Here is a 21,938-nt window from a genome sequence, read left to right on the forward strand (position 1 = left end):
GTGTCTGCTGCCTCTATGATCCAGTTTTCCTTGTCTCAGGCACCCAGTAATTGTATTTATCTCCAGCACATCCCCAGTGACTGGCTGGAGCCTTTTACAATTAGGACTGTTGTTTCTGCAGAGTTAGTCATATTTGTTTCTTGGTATGGGGAGTCTGGACCCATTGATTAATAAAATGAAGGTGTCCTTCTACCCACTCAGGATCTCAAAGCAGGTGCGTTGGTGTAGTGACCACCACCGGAAGACCAAAGACACAACCTTGGTCTGGGGAATGGGAAGAGGGATCTGGAAACCACGTTCATTTTATTTTTCTTGTGGCCTTTCTGTGGGAAGAAGGCGGCCAGTCATTCTAAGATCGCTCAGGTCAGACCAGTTTCCTTTGTGCCTCTGCTGTGCTTCTCATCAAACCAGGCCAGGAGGAACCGTGACCTTGTGGTTCCCCCTTTTGTTTTGATTCTTTAAAAGGGCCCAGCACTGCACTGGGAGCACGTGCTCCAAGAACAAAAGCAACACTTAACTGCAGTCTGTGTTGTCTATAACTGCTATTGCTCTTCCGTCCCTATTATCAGGCAGAAGGCTAGGCAGAACAGATGGAGTCTGCCTTTAAGCGGAGTAACTGTTAGACCAAAGGAGATCAAATTCCAGAGCCTCACTCTTTCCCCCCCACGGTTCTCTGGTCATCAGCTCCGGGACCCGAGTATGGTAGCGAAAACTCGCACGGTGAGGAAGGGCCACGCCCGTGACCTGTTAGGGCTGAGTGGGTTAAGGGATTACAATGATGTCACAATGCAGGTTACACGCGGGTGTCGAGGTAGGGCGCCGGCTTGCAGGGGGGCCTTACAGGGGCAAAGAGTCGCATTGTCCTATAACAAGGGCTTGGGCGTCTTGGGTGGCAGCAAGGGGTGGGGCACTGTAGGGGCACTGCGCTGTCCGAGTGTTGCCCTTGGGGCGATGCGGGGCACGTGGCTCCACGGAGGAGGAGTCCAGGGGGCCACCCTCTGAGAGGTAGGGAGGGACCCCGCCCCGCCCGGCCCCGCCCTTTTCTTAGGGATGGGAGAGCTGGCTCAGATCCAGGCTAGGGACCACAGTATAGCCCTCTTCAGCGGCCAGACAACCGCCCGGGCCCCCTGCTCACATCCGGGGAGACCCCCAAATGCCCCCCACCCCTCGCATTGTCCCCCTACCCCGCCAGCCTGGACTACACTTCCCGAGGTGCTCGGGGGTCCCGAGGGGCGGGGCCACCTGGGCTGTGGGGGAGGGGGCGGCACGTGCCGCTGGTTTCAGCCAATGGAGAGCCCGGTGGGGAGGTCACGTGCTGCTGTTTGGCGCTTTTGTGCGCGCCCGGGTCTGTTGGTGCTCAGAGTGTGGCCAGGCGGCTCGGACCGAGCAGGTGGGTGCGGGGCTCTGGGAGGAGGCGGCTGGAGGCTGGGGGCCAGCGAGAGGGATGCGGCCGGCGGGAGGGGCCGGGCCATGGCAGCGACCCCCAGCCGGAGGGCGGCGGGCGTGGCCGCGGGCCCCAAGTGGGACTGGCGGGCGGGGGTCGCTCCGCTTTGTGTATGGCTCGGGCGGAGCCTCGGCTTTGTCCCCGCTCCCTGGGGGCGCGGCTATCGTGGGGAGGGGGCGCGGCCAGCTGGGCGAGCCCTGGGCGTTAGCCCTGGGTGCCGTCTTGGAGACAATAGGGGGCGTGGGCCCTCGGTTGCCTCCCTCCTTTCACTTGCTAGCTCAGCCCCGCTGGGGTCCCCATTGTCTGAAGGGGCGGGGCGGCGCCTCTGGAGGGCAGCGGCCATAGCATCGGACTGCGGGCGGCTAGGGCCGCTCCCTCTCCCCGCTGTCGCCTTCGCCCAGTGACTAGGGCCGAGCCCGAGAGGCTGACATCCCACGAGAGCAATCCTGTCCTCGCGGCGGGGGGCGCGGACAGCTAGGGTGGAGGCAGGGTGGGTGGGAGTGAAAGGAGGAGGTAGCGGGCCGATGCCTGAGCTACCCCACGGCCGGTTTCCCGGGCCTGCCCCACCCGCCGAGCTGCTGCGGGGGTGGGGGCGGCCTCGAGATGTTTTTGGCGGGAGTTGGGGGGGGGCGTCAGCGCGCGGCGAGCCCGGGAAGGGCGGAGTTACCCAGATAGGACCGTTAGCCCCGCCCATCCCTCCCCTTCCCACGCGCGCGGGCTCCGGGGTGTTGTGAGTTCGGGGAGATTCGAAAAGGCGCGGGGAGGAAGGGGGCGGGGCCAGGGGCCGGAGCGCAGGGCGTGCTCTGATTGGCCGGGGGCGCCCACCCGCTTTTCCTCACTTGGACCGGGGCCACGCCCATTCTGGGTCCGGTGCTGCGTCTCTTGCTCTGCCGGGGTTAGACCGTTTCGCTGCTTAGGGTTCTTAATTTCCAGCTGTTGAAACCTGCAATCTTAGGTTTTCTTATTAGCCTGGGGTGTACAAGGATAATGACCTTAAAAAAAATCAAGTAGGGATGTAGAATTTTTCGTGATATAAGGCAGCAAATATTATAACCTAAAGCCTAAAGGTTCATAAAACTGATGAATTTTGCTCGCTGTTGGCTAAGGAGCTTAAGCCCCTGGAACAATAGGAGTTCAACATACTGGTTAATATTAGCTTGGGCGTTTTGTTTTCCACCATGGCAGACGCAGACAAAGCAGGGGTGGGCATTTCATTTGCACAATGAGTTGTAGGCAGTATTAAGATGGCTCCGGTCTCACTGTTGAGTTGAATCTGGAATATCTTTTCGCCGTTGTGGGGGGAAATTTTTAGAGTTTTTAGGGGAAAAAATATATTGGGACTTAACGTCGTCTAATTTTTAAAATCCAAGATATTTTTTGAACAGGCAAGCTCAGTTGACTTGATTTTCTGCAACCAATGTTCTATTCAGTTCAAATTTACCAGTGTTTCAGTATTTTGTTGATTTTTATAATTTTCTAGTTAATGATGTCTTATTTAATTCCATGGTAGTGATTTTTCTGACACTGATTTATGTGGATGTGATTTGAGGTCCCTTTGGATCAATGACCTAGAAATGCAAAGAAATTGATCGCATGCTTTTGAAAATCGTTTTCAGGGTTTTCCTTGCCAGTGGATTGTGTAGAATACACTGCCAGTCTCTTGTCTTCTGTTCACCATGGCTTCTTCTGGTAGGTAATCTATTTGGAAAAGCTGAATTGTGATGGGTTTAGGATTTTATAATAGGAGATGGATTTAGGTCTTAAGCCATTAATTGGGCAGTTGTATTTTGGTCTTATCAAAAACCCATTGTATAAATCCCGGAGAATAAAGAAGAAAAAATTATCACTTGAATGTACTGAGAGCTCCTAATTGTTTCATAATATGATGATTTGGCTTGGTTGAGAGCAAAACTGTGGAGTTTTGCACAAGTCTTCCTTTTGTTTATTAAAGTGATTGTCAAACACTGATATCTCAGAGTGGCATTTTTTTAATCCAAAAATATTGAGCTTTGGGTTTGTGGGAGGTGGTATTTAGATAATTTCTTGCCTGCAAACACAGCTTCTTTATCAGCCCGAATTCTATTCATTAAATTGATTTGGTTTCTAGAAAATTATAGGATAGTTTACTAGAATAGGAAAGCCCCATTTTTCTGAATACATTATGAATATGATCAAATCCAGATATCCAGGTGAAAGAACTGGAGAAACGTGCCTCAGGCCAGGCTTTTGAGCTGATTCTCAGCCCTCGATCAAAAGAATCCGTCCCAGAATTCCCCCTTTCCCCTCCTAAGAAGAAGGATCTTTCCCTGGAGGAAATTCAGAAGAAATTAGAAGCTGCAGAAGAAAGACGCAAGGTAAACATCACAATTCACAGAAAACAGGATATTTATTTATATAATGTGGCAGATCAGTTTTATTTCCATAACAGGAGGAAAACAGAATTGGAGCTAGATGTGATTATAACTGTGAAAATTACATATGCCAGCAGCTAGAAGAAAATGCCTGGCATCATTTACTGAGCTCATATTATGTACCAAGTCCTTTACTTCTGTTTTTCTCCTTTAACCCTTTGACCCTAAAAGGGTAGATGTCTGAGATACTGAGATGAGAAAATGGTCTCGGAAATGTTGTCATTTTCCCAAGTCCTATAGCTAGTGAGTTTTGGAGCCAGAATTCAAGCTTAGGTCTATCTGAAACCAAAGTTCCTGCTTCTCTTGCTTTCTCTTTGAAAAATAGATTTGTTGGTGGATGATTCTTCCCCCTCCCCCTCCTTTTTTCCCGGTTTGGTTTGGTTTGTATGTGTGCCTGTGTGGTTTGTTTTTTTTCCTGAGAGCTGTACAATAAAAACATTTTAAATTGCTGGTAATGTGATTGTGTTGCTCAACTGGCCTAATGATATTGGAGCAGCTTTTCTCTTACCTAAGCAGTTCTATAAAATACCCATTTTTAAAAACAAATCAGAAAAGGGGCGCCTGGGTGGCTCAGTCAGTTAAGCGTCTGACTCTGGATCTCAGCTCAGGTCTTGATCTCAGGGTCTTGAGTTCAAGCTCCATGTTGGGCTCCATGCTAGGTGTGGAGCCTACTTAAAAAAAAAAAAAACAACCCAAATTAGAAAGATCAACAAATATTAATATGCTTGTTATAGAAAAATTGGGAATCTGAAGTTTATACATAGGAAATTAAAAGTATTCCTTACCCTACTTCCCAGAAATAACCATTGTTAACATTTTGGTGCATTTCCTTCCATTCAGTATTCTTTTCCTGAAGAACTTTATATAAATTCTTATTCCCTTCCAACAACCCTGATTAAGGTGAGTGGGTTTAATTTTAAAATTAGGGAGGGGCCCTGGCTGGCTCAGTCAATAGCACATGTGGCTCTTGGATCTTGGGGTCGTGAGTTCAAGTCCCACGTTTGGTATAGAATTTACTTAATAAAAAAAATTTTTTTTAACAAAATAAAATGAAGGAGAGTAGGCACAAGAAGGTGAGGTAGTAACATGCCCCTGACCAACACAGTTAGTCCAGTGTGAAGTCTGACACATCTCACCACACATACAGGCCCCTGTTGAAGCTGCTGTACCATGTGCCCTGTATGTTTCGGTGACACGTGTGAATGTGCACTGACCCTCTGTCGGCACTGCCGTTCATTTCCCCGGGTTGGGTGGCAGTGTTTGCTAGGGAGCTCCGTCTCCTACCTGCTCGTCTGCGCAGTTTGAGCTCCTATGGAGGTTGAGGGAGTTTTGTGGAGTTTTGAGTTTGTGAGGAAATGCAGCCAACGGCTGGACGGAGAAATCTGTAAGGAACCGACCCTGGCCCTGTAGTCAGTAGCCTGTGCTTTATATAGTGAAACTTGGGACTGGGATATTGCAGAAGAGTGAACAGAACCAGCAGCAGGTGCTCTGTAGTTTTCCTGCCTCGGTGATGCTTCCAGGCACATCGGAATCTGTTTGGTAACATGCTGTTGGGTGTTGAGTCTGTTGAAGGAGGCGCACGTGGTAACAGCTCCGGTGGCATGGAAGTGAATGCCACTTCCAGAGAGAAAAGCCATGAAGCTTTTCCATGAAACAGAAATCCCGCCTGGCTCAAATAGTAATCTGGGGGCTTAGTCTTAAATTCCCTATCATTCATGTTTTTTTCTTTTTATCGATACGGTTACTTCTGTTATAATAAGCTAATTTTCTTCAGGTGGACGTTGAAGTTCAATAACCAGTTCTTGACAGTAGAGCTCCATTTCCCCCGTGCATGTTACCAGTCCTCTTGTTACCATTAAACAGGAAATCTTACAGGGATTCCTTTAGAGAACAGTTGGGCAAGACTGAACAAACCTGGGCAGTTGTCCAAAGTAAACACAAACACTAGAAAAAGAGGGTGATTTTCACAGTATTTTGGTACAGACGATTCAGGCCCTGGCTTAGGTTATATTTAAAGAGATCTCAGTTTCTGCCTCTTTTCAGTCTTCCTGCTTAATAACTTCTCTTGGTCAAAAATTTAATGCTAAATAAACTTGCGACCGTCTAGCCTGTTAAACATTTTTCAGTCCCACGAAGCCGAGGTCTTGAAGCAGCTGGCTGAGAAGCGGGAGCACGAGAAAGAGGTGCTTCAGAAAGCCATAGAGGAGAACAACAACTTCAGTAAGATGGCGGAAGAAAAGCTGACCCACAAAATGGAGGCCAACAAAGAGAACCGAGAGGCCCAGATGGCTGCCAAACTGGAGCGCTTGCGGGAGAAGGTCGGTGGCCCAGCTTTGCTGTGAGAGGGTCGAGAGCTTGAAGTCTGCACCCGTGAGGTGGCTCGGACTAATTGCCTTGATCAAGGCGTTGGGTGTGTCTGTCCTCAGTTTCGGGGCTCAACGTATTAAATGAGAGGTATCTTCTTTTAAAATAAGATGGAGCGGGGGCACCTGGCTGGCTCAGTCGGTACAGCATGCGACTCTTGATCTTGGGGTTGTGAGTTCGAGCTCCACATTGGGTGTAGAGATTACTTAAAAAATAAAACCTTTAAAAAAAAAAGTAAGATGGGGTATTCAGTGATTTCCAGAAAAATTGTACATTCTTTGAAAGAGCAGTAGGAGCCTCAGTCATCAGGTTCCATGAGTGACCCAAGGAAGTTTGAAGATAATGTTCTAGAACTCTGTGTGCTTCCCACTAACGTAGTATGTAACGCACGCCCAGATGCTGCCGTCGGGCCTCTTTCAGGGTGCGCGGCTTGGCGGGCTTTGTGATTTGACTGACTGACGGATGCTGTTTCTTTCCAGGACAAGCACGTTGAGGAAGTGCGGAAGAACAAAGAATCCAAAGATCCTGCTGATGAAACTGAAGCTGACTAATTTGTTCTGAGCACTGACTTTCTCCCCTTCCCCTGCCCAAATATCCAAAGACTGTACTGGCCAGTGTCATTTTATTTTTGCCCTCCTGACAAATCTTCTAGAAGCTGATGTAGGACTGTATAGGTAGATCCAGATTGTATGATGTTGTTTTCGGGGCTAAAGGGGAGAAACGGAAAGTGTTGTACTCTTTTTCTAAAGTGTTGAAGTCTTTCTAATGTAGCTACTTTTTCTTGTTACATCTTTTCTACTTCAGTGCACCTGGCGTACTGGGTTAACGGCTAGTACTGTATTGGCTCTGTGAAAACATGTTTGTGAAAAGAGTATGTAGTGGCTTCTTTCAAACTGTTAGATGCTGAATATCTGTTCACTTTTAAATCCCAATTCTGTCCCGATCTTCCCAGATGCTACTGTACTTGAATGGTTAATAAAGCTGCACAGTGCTGTCGGCGGGGAGTCCTTTCTGTACAGGTAATAAACTCTGGAGTGACGGAGACCCTCCTAGTTTCTGTTCGTTCCAGATGGGCCTTTGGCCTCCAGAAATACCCAGTGCACATGTCGCCGCAAGTTCTCTGCCCTGGAGTTTCTCGCTCCAGAGTCCTTTGCATTGTCTTCTTCCACAATCATCACTTTGTTTTGATGCCTTGGCCCAGATCAGCTGCTACGATAGTCTTTCAGATGTTTATTTGCAAACAAGCTTATTTTTGTTCCCGTGTCCCTGTTAAAAAGGCAGATTGAAGGCACACGGGGTTTCTAGAGAAGGGTTTAGGGGAAATCGCGAGATCCGGGTTAGCGGTATTTGACAGTTTACTGGCTTTCTGTTACAGGTGGTGGGATGTGTTCTCTCGTACTTTCCTGCCATAGAAGCCATGACTCCAAAATTGGAATATTTAATATCATTCTCTGGGCCCACATAGCAACCTTTGGTGCAGAGGCTAAAAGGAACCTTCTTTTCTAGAGTAACGTGTGATTTGGGTGGTTCAGGTTGGCATCTCCTTCATCTTGTATCCGGAGGTTACAATATTCACCATTGTCAGAGTGTTGCCTTTCAATTCAGGGACAGCCTTTGGCAGCTTTCCTATGCTATTTGGGAAATAGCCTTAATTGCATATGATTATTTGCTTCTCAGGAATCTGTATAAAAGCTCTTGGAAGCCCAGCACCTCATAGCGAGAAAGCGTGCTGGGTGACTTAATGCTGGGGGAGGGTCTGCTGGGTGCCGGGCACGGACTTCCTCAGCTCCGGCTTTATCTTTGATTTGGGTTTTACCAAACTTAAAGGATAATAGTGGCCTATGACAATCTTCCTCCTATGTTGTTAGGATTAAATTGTGTGTGTGTGTGTGTGTGTGTGTGTGTGTGTGTGTGTATAGAGGCACAGTTAGAACCCTGCTTTAGTATTTTTTTTTTTTTTAAGATTTTATTTATTTATTCATGAGAGAGAGAGAGAAGCAGGCTCCCAAGGAGCAGGGAGCCCGATGCGGGGCTCGATCCCAGGACCCTGGGACCATGACCTGAGCCGAAGGCAGACGCCCAACCATCTGAGCCACCCAGGCGCCCCCCGCTTTAGTATCTAGCATGCATATAAATGACAACTGTTCTCAACCAGAGGCCAGTGAGTGAGCTAAGTTTATACTCTTAAATTGGAAAAGATGATGCAGCTTTTTGTGTGCCTTGAATTGACTTCCAAATTTACCTAGACCAAGATGATCAGTTGTAGTTCTGGGAAAAAGCTGAACGTAAAGAGTTCGGCCATGCAGGGCAAACAACAAGATCAAGTGTAGTTTAGTCGAACGCTAGTTCAGACAATAAATAGAACAAAGTAAGGCTTGTGTGCAGGAACTCAGCATCGTTTATCCTCAGTCTCTGACACGTCGCAGGTGTTGGAGGTTTGTGTGGGTGACCTGGCGCCCACGGGGATGTTTTAGATGCCAGTTGTGAGTAGCTGGGATGTGAAGACAGCGTGAAGATAGAAATTCGGGGTAGTGTTACTTACTGGGTGTCCGAGAGATGGCAGGAAACTTGTGTTCTGTAGGACCTGCACGGAAGGGAACAGAACTTAGGGAAAAGCAAGAAAAGAGTCAAGATGGGCTGAGGGAGGATACCCCAGTTAGTTCCCACCAACCCCATGGTGGCTCTGACTTCCCATCCCAAGGGTCCCGAGTTCCTACCTCATGACAGTGATGCGTCACAGGGACCTGGAGGGCGGGTGCAGCTTACCCATGACCTCAGAAACCCTGGCTTGCTATTTTACCTCTGACCTTTGGAGAGGCACTTAGTCCTGGGCCTCCGTTTTCTCCTGGACAAAAATGAGAAGGTTGAACTAGGTTAGTTAAATCGTTCTTACTCTTGGCATAGAACTTGGAGGGAAGGAAGAGTGGGTACCCGTGACGTCCGGGGAGTGTGCGTGTACTACCCCAGCCTGGGTGTTCTCTGTCCTGGCCTCCAGCGCGCATCTCTCCCGGTGGGGCCAGCCTTCCCTGACAGCCCCTCAGGCGTAGGTAGTCTTGCAAGGCCAGGAGGTGTACCCTCAGCCCGGGGGCTGTCGTCAAGGAGCCCACTCCATTCCTTTTGGCTTGAGTGGAAAATGAGGTTTGTCCCTTCCTCCTGAGACTTTTGTGCTTAGGTGTGATTGACTGGCCTTGGTGGGAAAGAGATCTGAGGGATGGGAAGGCCCTTAGATCTGCTGTGTCCAAGCACCTGGAGTGTGTTACACACTGGGCTGTCCGCTAGTGATGAAAATGGGATCCCAGTGCGCCACGTGCTGATGGTGAAGGGGAGGGGAGTTGTACAACACTTAGCTGAGAATACTGTTCCTGGCCAGAAGCTCGTACTAGCCAAGTGTGCTTTAGTGGTTTGGTGGCCTGGAAGGCCTAATAGAGGAGGAAAGACTCCAGCCAGTCTTCTGAGGGGTCAGATATGGACCCCAGCACTTAATAACGAATGAAGCCCTTGACAAGCACTTGGGGCGACGGGGGCGTTGGGGCCCGTAATGAGGTCCTGTTGACTGAGAGTTACTTTCAGTTGCTTTTATGTAAGTTGGCTCCTTGGGTCCAACCCTGTGAGGTAGTAGAGATAGATCGTCCCTGGGGTGCAGAGGAGGTAAGCAGGGCTAGGAGGTTATTGACTTGCTTGAGATTCGGAGCTGGCGAGGGTCTAGGCACACTGTCTGACTCCAGGCCCTGCGTGTGGAGGGGGCTGCTCCGGCCACTCACATCTCTTGTTGCAAACAACTCCCGGTGCCCCAGACTCAGCCAGGGCCCCCCTCCTCAGAAAGGCAGTTGCTGACCATCTCCGGTGATGCTGGGGAAGAGAGGTGTCACCCGCCACCCATAGTCCTTTATAAAAGTGTCCCTTTCTACTGTGTGGATTATTCTCCCAGTGGAAAGTTCTGATTTCCAGTGATGTTTTAGCGCTCCCAGTAAGTCTGTCCTCTCAGATAACGGTTTGGCCACCTTACTGTTAATTCGGTTTGTCTGAATCACTATTAAACGTGATTCATTTAGGAACAAGAAAAAGAGGAAAACTGGGCTCCTTAAAAGGAGCTTTCCCCTTTGGGCGGGAGGTAGGATTAGGTGCCCCGGAAGCTCCCTTTCAAATCCAAGACTGGGGTTCTGGGTCTTCTCTACCTGGTGAGATCGCAGACCCCTGAGGTCGGGAACCATGTCTTGACCACTGAGGATTCCCCCCACTGAGCTGAACTTCACGGCCCCAGAAACATTGCTGGCGCTTCAGTCCCTTGCCATCTGCCTCCTGCCTCTTGGTCCAGGTCAAACAAGGTCCTAAGGGTCCTGTGGCTGAGACCTCTGCCAGCAGAAGCTGGTATTCTGCACTGAAGGGGTCCAGGGAAGATTTTCTGGCTTGTTTTATACATGCATTCAGATTCTTAAAGCTTAGTTATAAGGCTCGAAGAGCTCAGTGGAGGGGCTCCGGCCCAGAGCTGGAAAGGCCCAGCCTTCTCCCAGCATGGTCGTGAGCAACACCATCCCTGTCCTTGGGCACCAAATCCTACCGGGGGCAAGTGGGCTGTGAAGTGGACGGAGAGGGTAAGAAACAGAAGCAGGAGATGAGCCAGATGCCCATGGCCACCACCTCCACAGAATGGAGGGGACTGAGCCTCTGTAGGCACAGGAGGCCTCCGGCCCGGGCCTTCAATCTGTGGCCTCCCCCTCCCCTTGCGGGCAAGAAGCCCCAGTATCCCTAGGATGGGGAGGGGCGTGGGGCGGGGGACTCCCTGCCAAACCTAGGCTCCCCTCTTATGTGGGAGCTTATTATTTGCATGATCTCAGTGAATCCCCAGAACAACCCTATGATGTTATACCCATTTTACAGGCAAGAAATGAGGCAAGTGAAACTCAGATTTGCCCAAAGTGACATACCTAAGAGTGTGGAGTCAGGATTCAAAACTTTATATATATATATTTTTTTTTAAGATTTTATTTATTTATTCATGAGAGACAGAGAGAGAGAGAGGCAGAGGGAGAAGCAGGCTCCCAAGGAGCAGAGAGCCCGATGCGGGACTCGATCCCAGGACCCTGGGATCATGACCTGAGCCGAAGGCAGACGCTTAACCATCTGAGCCACCCAGGCGCCCAAAACTTTATATTTTTTTAGACTTTTATTTATTTGACAGAGCACAAGCAGAAGGAATGGCAGGCAGAGGGAGAAGCAGGCTCCTTGCTCAACAAGGATGCAGGACTTGATCCCAGGACTATGGGATCATGACTTGAGCCGAAAGCAGATGCTTAACCAACGGAGCCACCCAGGCGTCCCTCAGGACTCAAACCTTAACTTTCAATCAACCCCCAGCTTTACTGCAGCTCCTTATGTATCACATAACAATGATTATGCAATTACTTCTTTCAAGTATGTCTCTCCAGCTAGAAGGAAGGTTCTCAGAGAGCAGGGACTGTGCCTGTTAAATTCACCACTGGATCTCTGACTCTGAGACTGGCATGTGGTGGGAGGTTAATAAATACGTGCTGGGGCACCTGGGTGGTGCAGTCAGTTGAGCATCTGACTCTTGGTTTCGGTTCAGGTCGTGATCTCATGGTCTTGAGATCAAGCCCCACGCTGGGCTCTGTGCTCAGTGTGGGGTTTGCTTGGGATTCTCTCTCCCTCTCCCTCTGCCCCTCCCACTCGTGCTCTCTCTCTCTCTCTCTCAAAAAAAAAAAATCTTTAAATTAATAAACATGTGCTGAATTAAATCATTATGAGTTGGTGGGTGACTCTTGTGGTCCACCTAGGGGCACCTGCTTTGTCCTCTTTTTGTGTGGACCCCATGGGAAGTCAGTCGGATTTTCTAGAAGCAGAGGATGGCTCTGTCCTGGTTTTCAGATTGGCCTCAGAGGTGCGCTACCCTCATGACATCCTTTCAGATCCAGAGGCAGCGGCTGGTGGCCGGCAGCCAGAGCCTGTCTGCAGGCAGCTTGAGTTCAACCCCGGCTGTTTAAATCTGTGAGTGAGTTGATAATGAATTCCACTCGAAAATCTGATTTCAGGCTTATCTTTAAAAACCTGGCAGATCTGACAGCCCTGGGCTCCTGGCGAGGCCCAGACGCAGTCAGCAGGCTCTGGGCAGCTGCTGCCCCCTTGAGGTGGGACGTGCGCTCTACAGCTCTCTGTTCTCCAGCCCGCCCACTTCTGTCCTTGACGGAAGTCGGGGGCCCCAGCTGCAGGCCTGAGTCTGCAGACCCAGACACAGATGACCGCAACTCCATCAGTCAGTCAGACTCTTATTTTAGGTCAAAGGTCCAAACGGTACAAAAGGAAATATAGTAAAAAGTGACCCCTTCCTCTGCTGTCCCTGAGCCCCCCTCCCAGAGGCCACAGTCCCTGTCTGTGCCAAAGACAGGCTGCACTTCCAGGAGCACCGTCTCCAAACGCTTGCGGACACATCTTATGGGCCAGACACCAGCTGGGTTTTTCAAAATAGACTCAGGGACCCTCATCAGACCTTTGGAGGTAGAATTTCTAAACTGGAGTCTAGGTGTCTGGTTCATTTTAGAGCCCAGTGTTTTCTGTTGCTCAGCAAGCAGAGACCACTGTACTCAGGATGCAAATATCCCTAAAAGAGTTCTCCCTCTCCAGTCCCCCAAAGTCTGGCGGAGATGGGCCCAGAGTCCGGCCATCGGGGCCACTGCTCAGCTGTACGGACCGTGCCCTGCCCAGGGGCACTCGGTAAAAGCCTGAACCCTGGCCGTACCCTCACACTGAGCCACGTTCCACCGCCCTCCCAAGCCACAGAGGAGCAGCACCACGGCTGAATTTACCATGTCAACCATTCAATACAAATACGGGGAGACCGGTGTTGGGATGTGGGGGGCGCAGGTGGGGCTTCTCCGTGCAGCTGCAGGCCCAGGATGACTTCCCGCAGGAGGTGAGGCTTGGGCCAAGTTTGGTCGAGGGGCTAGAAGAAAAGAAGTCACCCTCTACCCTGTCCTTCCCTCTCCCAGCTCACCCCAGCCCCCGTCCCCTCCCCCCCCATAGCTGCCTTTGTGTATCACTGGCCATCGACAGGGACACCTGAATAACCGTGTACATCGAGAAGGCCCTGGGAGACCAACGGGGGTAGAAGGAGGGGTCCAGCCATGAGTCAGACCAGCATGCCTGGCTCAGGGGGCTGCGTGGGGTTAGGTGGCTTGATATCTAGAAGTACCTTCCGGGGGGGAGAGGGGCAGGGATGCAGGAGTCTTGTTCCTTCTGGTCAGTCTCCTGAGAAGCTTTCCAAAGCCAGAGCCCGCCTCTCCGCAGCCTCAGTGAATGCTATCCGCTATCCAAGTGGCCCTCGGACCCCGGCCAGGCCACAGGCTTTCTGCTAACCGCTGTGAGAACACAGAATTGCAAGTAAGCATCTAGAAACTTTTCTAACCATTGCACAAGGTTATTTGAATACTATTAAAGTCGAGACTAGTACTTTGCATCTTTTTTATTCATTTTATCTATAAAAATTTTCATTGTAAAATCTACATAACATAAAATGTGCCACTTTAACTTTTAAGTGCATGATTCAGTGGTATTCGGTACACTCACACTGTTGTAACCACCACCACTGTCTGGTGGATTTCCTTAATTTTCCAAAAGCGGAAGTTCTTTGCAAATAAACATGCTTTTTGAATTTTTTTTAAGATTTTATTTATTTGACACACAGAGAGAGAGAAAGAACACAAGCAGGGAGAGGGAGGCAGAGGGAGAAGCAGACTCCCTGCTGAGCAGGGAGCTTGCCCTGGGACTTGATCCCAGGACCCTGGGGCCATGACCTGAGCTGAGCATGACCTGGGCCATGACCACGGAGAAGCCCCACCTCCTGCGGGAAGTCATCCTGGGCCTGCAGCTGCACGGAGAAGCCCCACCATAACTGACTGAGCTACCCAGGCACCCCTATGTTTTTTGAATTTAGTTTGAGAAACACTAACCTACATCCTGACCTGTGGGCTTCCCAAAGCCTTGAAGGTGTCGGGGGGCGGGGGGAAGAGGCCCCTGACTGCAGGGCTTGATACATTGTTGGGCTTCATTTCCCCAAACTGTTGGGTTCAGATTTGCCCCCAGAGAAGGGTGAGGGATGAGGTCCAGCGGGGAGAGGAGGCTTCCATGCCGTCTGGGGCGCAGGGCCGAAGCGGGGCTCTCCCCGGGCAGGGCTACCCTGAAAGTTGGGGGCAAGAAAGTCGGATGGGAGGCTGCCAGGCTTTCTGGCAGGCTTTCCTCCTGACTCATCCGGGGGAGGCGCGTTGGTTTAGAATTCCAGTAAAGTCAGCTCCAGCTGGGAAAGCTCTTGGTGACCCCTGTAGTCTACCCTTCTTGTTCAGGGGAAGAGCTCGAGGCCAGAAAGAAAAGACTTGACCCAGTTTACAAGCAGCTAGTGGTGGCCCCCCTTTCAATTCCCAGAGAGAAGCAAGGCAGGTGTTCCTGGAGTCACACAGAATACGACTGAAATTCCAGCTCCATTAGCTCTCCCCGGCCTTGCATCCCCATCCTCGCCCATAAAATAGGGATAACCCCTCCCAGGCTGGACGAGTATTGAGCCCGGGCCAAATTTAATGACGGGCATAGCACAGAGCCCGGTGCTTGGGTGATGGGAAGGTCAGCCCTCTGCCCCTCTCTGTCCCTCCAAGCCCAGTGTTCCATCTGTGGACTCCAGGGTCTTCTCTGTCCACCATTTCCCCCCACTAAATAGCTGCAGGGACAGAGGAGAACAGGGAGCTCATAATCTCCTGCACTGGCCTATCTGAGCGTCTCCCTCCCCAGCTGGCCACCTCTCTGTGCTCAACTCTTCTGCCATCTCTTTGGGCATCTTAGAGAAATTTTTGTCCTTTCTGGGACTCAGAACAGTTGTAAAATGAGGGAGTTGAACCAGGAGAACTCAAAAGTCCATTTTGGGGAGGAGGTGCTATAAAGTGTGGGATGCTTTACATTTCTATATCTTTTCTGGGACAAACTCCCAGCATGTCAGACCGGGTTGCTGCTGGTTTCCTGGCAGCCTGCTTTTGTGTCACCTCTCTCTGTGCTCTGTCACTCCTTCCTGTCCCTCTTTTCTTTCTCTTTTCTGCTAAGGGTTCCTGAGCACCTGCCATTTGCTTTGCACTGTAGCAAATAAGCATTTCACCTATCCCATCTTACTGAATCCTTAAAGCATCCTGGTGAAGTCAATGCTATTCTTAGCCTCTTTTCCAGACAAGAAACTGAGGTTCAGAAAAGTTGCGTCACTGACCCATGGCTGGTCAGGGGCAGAGCCAGGAGCTGGTGCGCTCAACACCATTCCCCAGATGGTCGGGTCCCATCCCAGCCTGAAGTCAGTGGTTCGATATGGCACGTGCCTGTGCCCACCGCCTCCCTCCTGTTTTCCCCAGGTGGACTCTGACTCCCAGTCCCAGATACGCTCCTGCTGGCAGGACCACTCGGGGTGGTCAGGGAGGAGGGTTTGGCTGTTGGTGGGAAGATGATCAATGGTTGGTTCCAGTTTCTGACTCGTATCTCGGATACCAGGTCCTCTGCCCCAATCTCCTTCCTCTCCTTTCTCTTTAGATGTCCCTAAGAGAGTACCCAAAGCAAGCCTTTCCATTCATTCATTCATCCATTCATTCATTCATTGAACAAATACAAACAGTTGTCCTACACGCCAGTCAGAGTCGTAGGCCCTGGGGGTTTAGCGATGTGCGAGGCAGGCAGGTCCTTGTCCTCAAGAGCTTACATTCTGGGGCGCCTGGGTGGTTCAGTCGTTAAGCGTCTGCCTCCGGCTCAGGTCATGATCCCAGGGTCCTGGGATCGAGCCCCACGTCGGGCTCCCTGCTTCTCCCTCTCCCACTCCCCCTGCTTGTGTTCCCTCTCTCGCTGTGTCTCTCTCTGTCAAATAAATAAACCAAATCTTTAAAAAAAAACAGAGCTTACATTCTGGTGGAGGAGACAGACATTACAAAAGGATGCTGAGTGCCCTGGAGGGAGTAGAAAGGGCTGGTAGAGGCAGTGACTGCGGCAGGGGTGAGGGTCTCTGCAGGTGAGGTGGGCTGGGCGCGGTGTGTTCCCGGCAGATGGAACAGCATGCAAAGGCAGGAACCAGCAGGTGGGAGGAAGGAGCATAAACAAGGCCCTCGTGGCTGGATTAGGGGAGGCGGGGTGTCCGGCGCCAGGGCGGTGGTCAGGGTCCAGCCGTGCTGGCCTATGGGCCAGAATGAGGGGTCGCATGACATTTCATGAGCAATGTGAAGCTTCTGGGGGCTTTAAGCAGGGAGCATGTGATTGGGTCGTGTGTGTAAAGGATCCTTCAGCCACTGTGAGAAGAGTGGATTGTGGGGAGCAGGCGTGTGGGAGAGAGGAAGGTGGCTTGGATGGAGTTGCGGTCAATGGGATGGAGAGACAAGGTCAGATTCAGGATCTCTGTGGGCCGCGGGGTACAGCTTCCCGCCCACCGCTGAGAGGGAGTTGGCATGTGGCCGGGAGCAGAGCAGCGCCTCATCTCTGGGCACCTGGAGCAGGGGATGCCAGGCTGTGTCCTCCTCCGCCTCCCCCCCCCCCACCCCGAGAAGGGCTGTGAGCTTCCGATGGTCAGCAGTCACCCTTGGCAACAGGAGGTCCACGTGTCCAGAGCATCTCCTCCAGCCCTCCTTCCTGGGCTTGTAGTTGTTAAAAATTTTTTTTCACCGAGCACATTTGAAAATCTAATTGGTTTTATTAAGCCATTCATGAATGGGTCAGCAGCCCCTCTAGCGGGTAGAGGGGAGCTTCAAGGAGCTGTACAAAATGGTTTTTATTTTTTTTAAAAGATTTTATTTATTTATTTGACAGAGAGAGACACAGTGAGAGAGGGGAACACAAGCAGGGGGAGTGGGAGAGGGAGAAGCAGGCTTCCCGCCGAGCAGGGACCCCGATGCGGGGCTCGATCCCAGGACCCTGGGATCAAGACCTGAGCCGAAGGCAGACGCTTAACGACTGAGCCACCCAGGCGCCCCTGTACAAAATGGTTTTTAAAAGCAGAGAGGGGCAGGGGCGCCTGGGTGGCACGGTCGGTCGGGCGTCTGACTCTCGGTTTTGGCTCAGGTCATGATCTCAGAGCTGTGAGATTGAGCCCCACATCGGGCTCTGTGCTCGGTGTGGAGTCTGCTTGAGATTCTCTCTCCCACTTGCCCTCCTGCTCATGTTCTCTCTCTAAAATAAATAAATCTCAAAAAAAAAAAAAAAAAAGCAGAGAGGGGAAGAAAAAGGAATTTATTAGCAAAGAACGCATTGTTTTAGGCAAGGTCACCCTCTCAAGGGGAATTGTAGAGGTCTATTAGGGGAATACCTCCGCCTGTTGACCAGGAGATTCCAGCTGGGCTGGTTAAGGGTTACATTTCTCGGAGGTCGAAACCATTGTTAGGTTAGGCATTAAATCTTGGTTTACTGATGTGGGGCCCTAACATAAGTGACACTATTTTGAGCCATTTTTTAAAATAGTTCCTCCATTTTGATCAGACTCTCAGCTTAACTGAAAAATGCAACCAAAATTTAAGACATTAGCGCAACTCTCAGCTAGTGCTCTGTAGTTCTCCAATCTTGTTGCTCCTTTGGCACAGTATCCACAGATTGTGACTTTTTTTTTTCTTTTTCTTCAGATCATGACATTTTTGTTTATTTATTTATTTTAAAGATTTTATTTATTTATTTGCCAGAGAGAGAGAGAGAGGGAGAGCGCTCACAAGCCGGGGGAGTGGCAGGCAGAGGGAGAAGCAGGCTCCCCTCTGAGCAGGGAACCTGACATGGGCTCAATCCCAGGACCCTGGGATCATGACCTGAGCCGAAGGCAGATGCCCAACTGACTGAGCCACCCAGGGGTCCCATGATATTTTTGTTTAATTTCTGTGATATTCACAACCTCTGGTTCACAAAGGAATGTTTGGTGACAAATCCACAGTCTGAAAGGCAAAATTTACCCCTTTGTCGTTGTCTTTCCAAGCCAGGGTCAGAGGAAAGGAAAGAAGAAAGGGTTTTGTCTTTAAAGTATGAAGTCTTGACCTGATGTCTTGAGAGGAAGCAGTTCACCTTGACGTCAGCTGCTTCGCTTCCTCATCACTATGATTTGGAGGGGTCTCCATCGCTTATATAGGACCAGAGGGCGAGTGGGACCTTTTCCAGCTGTGAGATGCATATCCAAGGTGTAAGTCCCCAAAGTTTGGCTGCCTTTTGGATGGTGAAAAGGGCCTGGTAGAGTCCCTTCCAAGGAGATTCAGGGGCAATCTTTGTTCTTACCAGTTCCAAATCAGAAGGGCAGGAGAAAATTGGAAACATTAGTTGGGAGTCATTGCCAGATTTTTGAAGAAACTGGAGGAATTCGGGATCCAGTCCAATTTATAGGTATGTAACTTCAAAGACAGTGAACAGGATTAGAATTTGATACAAAGATGCAAATGTAGTTTCTTCTCTCTACAATTACCTTCATATTTTTAATAGTAAAACTAATTTGTTTGCATTAAACGTTGCCTGATTATTTATATGTGTGTTGCAAGAATAATGCTTGACCATATAAACTCTCTCTCTCTCTTCTTTTTTTTTTTTTTAGGAATCTCTGCATCCAACATGGGGCTCAAATTCATGACCCAGAGATTAAGAGTCTTATGCTCAGACTGAGTCAGCCAGGTGCCCCATATATAAGCTCTTTTTAAATTTTTTTATTGTTATGTTAATCCCCATACATTACATCATTAGTTTTAGATATAGTGTTCCATGATTCATTGTTTGTGCATAACACCCAGTGCTCCATGCAGAACGTGCCCTCCTCAATACCCATCACCAGGCTAACCCATCCTCCCACCCCCCTCCCCTCTAAAACCCTCAAGTTTGTTTTTCAGAGTCCATTGTCTCTCATGGTTCTTCTCCCCCTCCAATTTCCCCTCCTGCTACATTCTTCTTCTTCTTTTTTTCTTTCTTAACATATATTGCATTATTTGTTTCAGAGGTACAGATCTGAGATTCAACAGTCTTACACAATTCACAGCGCTTACCAGAACACATACCCTCCCCAGTGTCCATCACCCAGTCACCCCATCCCTCCCACCCCACCCCCCACTCCAGCAACCCTCAGTTTGTTTCCTGAGATTAAGAATTCCTCATATCAGTGAGGTCATATGATACATGTCTTTCTCTGTTTGACTTATTTCGCTCAGCATAATACCCTCCAGTTCCATCCGCGTCGTTGCAAATGGCAAGATCTTATTCCTTTTGATGGCTGCATAATATTCCATTGTATATATATACCACATCTTCTTTATCCATTCATCTGTTGATGGACATCTTGGCTCTTTCCACAGTTTGGCTATTGTGGACATTGCTTATAAGCTCTTTTTAAAACTGCCTTGTGGTTAGGGGCGCCTGGGTGGCTCAGTCAGTTAAGCACCTGACTCTTGACCTCAGCTCAGGTCTTGATTTCATGGTTGTAAGTTCCAGCACCATGTTAGGCTCCATGCTGGGTGCAGAGCCTACTTAAAAAAAAAACAAAAACAAAAAACTACCTTGCTGGAGAATTGTAAGCAAAGTACCAGGTTAAGCCTTTTTAAGGGGCTTTATTGGCTCTGTAAAGTCAACCTTAGTTCCTTAAAACTGTCTGGTCATACCTGAGTCTAGGCACATCTCTTTCAAATATAATATTCCAGTCAAAGCCTTGGTAATATAACCAGGGTTTCTAATTGTCTCCTGTTGCAAGGAGAAAAGATTCTCATTGAACTTACGTAAATAATTATTTTGCCATCAGAAGAATACTCAACTGATGAATTACAGACCTGTACCCCTGAAACAAATAATACATTATATGTTAATTTAAAAAAACATTAAAAAAAGAATGTTGATCCTTCGAGCTGGATTAACGAGGAAAGACACAACAATCTTTCATATATATAAAAAGAATACTCAAGAGTTTTTGAATTCTGGCAGGATCAGGTAGGAAGGAAAAAGAAACATCTCATCTTTTTTCACAAACATCTCATCTTCGTTCACGCTATCAAATTGTTGATAGCGTAAGAGACAAAGATTTTCCCAAATCTGGAAAAGCAGAACATTAGAAAACCAGTGATATTTTATTTTACTTAAGATTTTATTTATTTATTTGACAGAGACATAGATAGTGAGACCAGGAACACAAGCGGGGGAGTGGGAGAGAGAGAAGCAGGCCTCCTGCAGAGCAAGGAGCCCGGTGTGGGACTCGATCCCAGGACCCCGGGATCATGACCTGAGCCGAAGGCAGACACTTAACGACTGAGCCACCCAGGTGCCCAGAAAACCAGTGATATTTTAAATAAGAGTCATAAAAATGATCATCTTCTTCAGTTCCTTTGATTCCGTGTTATTAATTCTCACTTTGTTTGAATCCATTTTTCCACTAGTTTTGGAAATTCATACCCAGTTTAGTTTTATGATTTGAAAGTTATCAAAAATCTGCATTCCAGATAGATTCATTTCCATGAATTTCTCTGATGATAAAACACATTTGCAGGAAGAAACATCTGAGTATATAACTCTGTAAATGTCAGAAGACTTAAAAATGTCATGCTTAATCTAATTGACAATGAAATTTGGTCATTTCTGTGACATACATTTTAAGATAATAACTAAAATTATGACTGATAACATTTTACCAGGGCATATCAGAATTTTAGAATTTTATGCAATAACACTTATAGGAATAACATTTACTCACACAGTATAACCGAAAAAGGTTTATCCTCACTTACTTGACAATGTTTCCCATGTAATTTAATGTATCAAATATGTCTGATTAATTTAATCTCTCTCTTTGAGATGTTTCAGGGGCTCCCTGAAAAATCTCCCAAATTAGCTAGAGATAAAAATGACTTCATTTAGAATTTGCTTTTTGGGATGTTTGTCAAAAAATGCTTTTGAGACGGTTTCTTAGCTTTTTTTTTTTTTTAAAGATTCTATTTGTTTGACAGAGAGAGAGATTGAGAGCGCAGGCAGAGGGGGAGAGGGAGAAGCAGACTCCCCACTGAGCTGGGAGCCCGATGCAGGACTTGATTCCAGGACCTCGGGATCATGATCCAAGCTGAAGGCAGACGACCAACCATCTGAGCCACCCAGGTGCCCAGTTTCTTTTTTTTTTTTTTTCCAGGTGCCCAGTTTCTTAGCTTTTTAATTATTGTTTCTTCTTAGTGGTCTCTGTAAGAGTGTAGAAGTATTCCTTCTTTGATAATGTTGAATTTGTAAGTTTCAGATGACCTGTGAAACTTTTTAAAAGATTTTTCTCTAAGTTTTGAAAAGCTATTAGCCAGGATCATGATATAATAAGACATGTTTTTCCTTTAAAAAGATTTAAGTGCTGGGGCACCTGGCTGGCGCAGTCCATAGAGCTTGTGTCTCTTGATCTCAGGGGTTGTAAGTTTGAGCCTCATGTTGGGGATAGAGATTATTTAAAAATAAAATGTAAAAAAAATAATGGGGTGCCTAGGTGGTACATTGAGTTAAGCATCTGTCTCTTGGTTTCGACTCAGGTTGTGATCTCAGGGTACTGGGATTAAGCCCTATGTTGGGCTCTGCGCTCAGCTTGGAGTCTGCTTGAGATTCTCTCTCCCTCTCCTTCTGCCCTCCCACTCATGCTCTCTCTCTCTAAAATAAATAAATAAATCTTTAAAAAAATAAAGAAAATCTTTAAATCTTTTAAATCTTTAAAAAAATGTAAAAAAAATTTAAGTGCATGT

The 21,938-nt window shown here is 48.5% G+C and overlaps 1 protein-coding gene across 1 annotated transcript; it reads left to right on the top strand.

Annotated features, from left to right (window-relative positions):
- Positions 1-1,253: 1,253 nt before the first annotated feature.
- Positions 1,254-7,215, top strand: STMN1 (stathmin 1). Its single transcript, XM_036114686.2, has 5 exons — positions 1,254-1,390; positions 3,061-3,133; positions 3,626-3,798; positions 5,982-6,173; positions 6,699-7,215. Exons 2-5 carry the CDS (start codon positions 3,121-3,123, stop codon positions 6,768-6,770), a joined length of 450 nt encoding a protein of 149 aa, XP_035970579.1. The 5' UTR covers positions 1,254-1,390; positions 3,061-3,120; the 3' UTR covers positions 6,771-7,215.
- The last annotated feature ends 14,723 nt before the right edge of the window (positions 7,216-21,938 follow it).

Source organism: Halichoerus grypus, chromosome 5 (assembly GCF_964656455.1).
Source record: "Halichoerus grypus chromosome 5, mHalGry1.hap1.1, whole genome shotgun sequence".
Taxonomy (NCBI): domain Eukaryota; kingdom Metazoa; phylum Chordata; class Mammalia; order Carnivora; family Phocidae; genus Halichoerus; species Halichoerus grypus.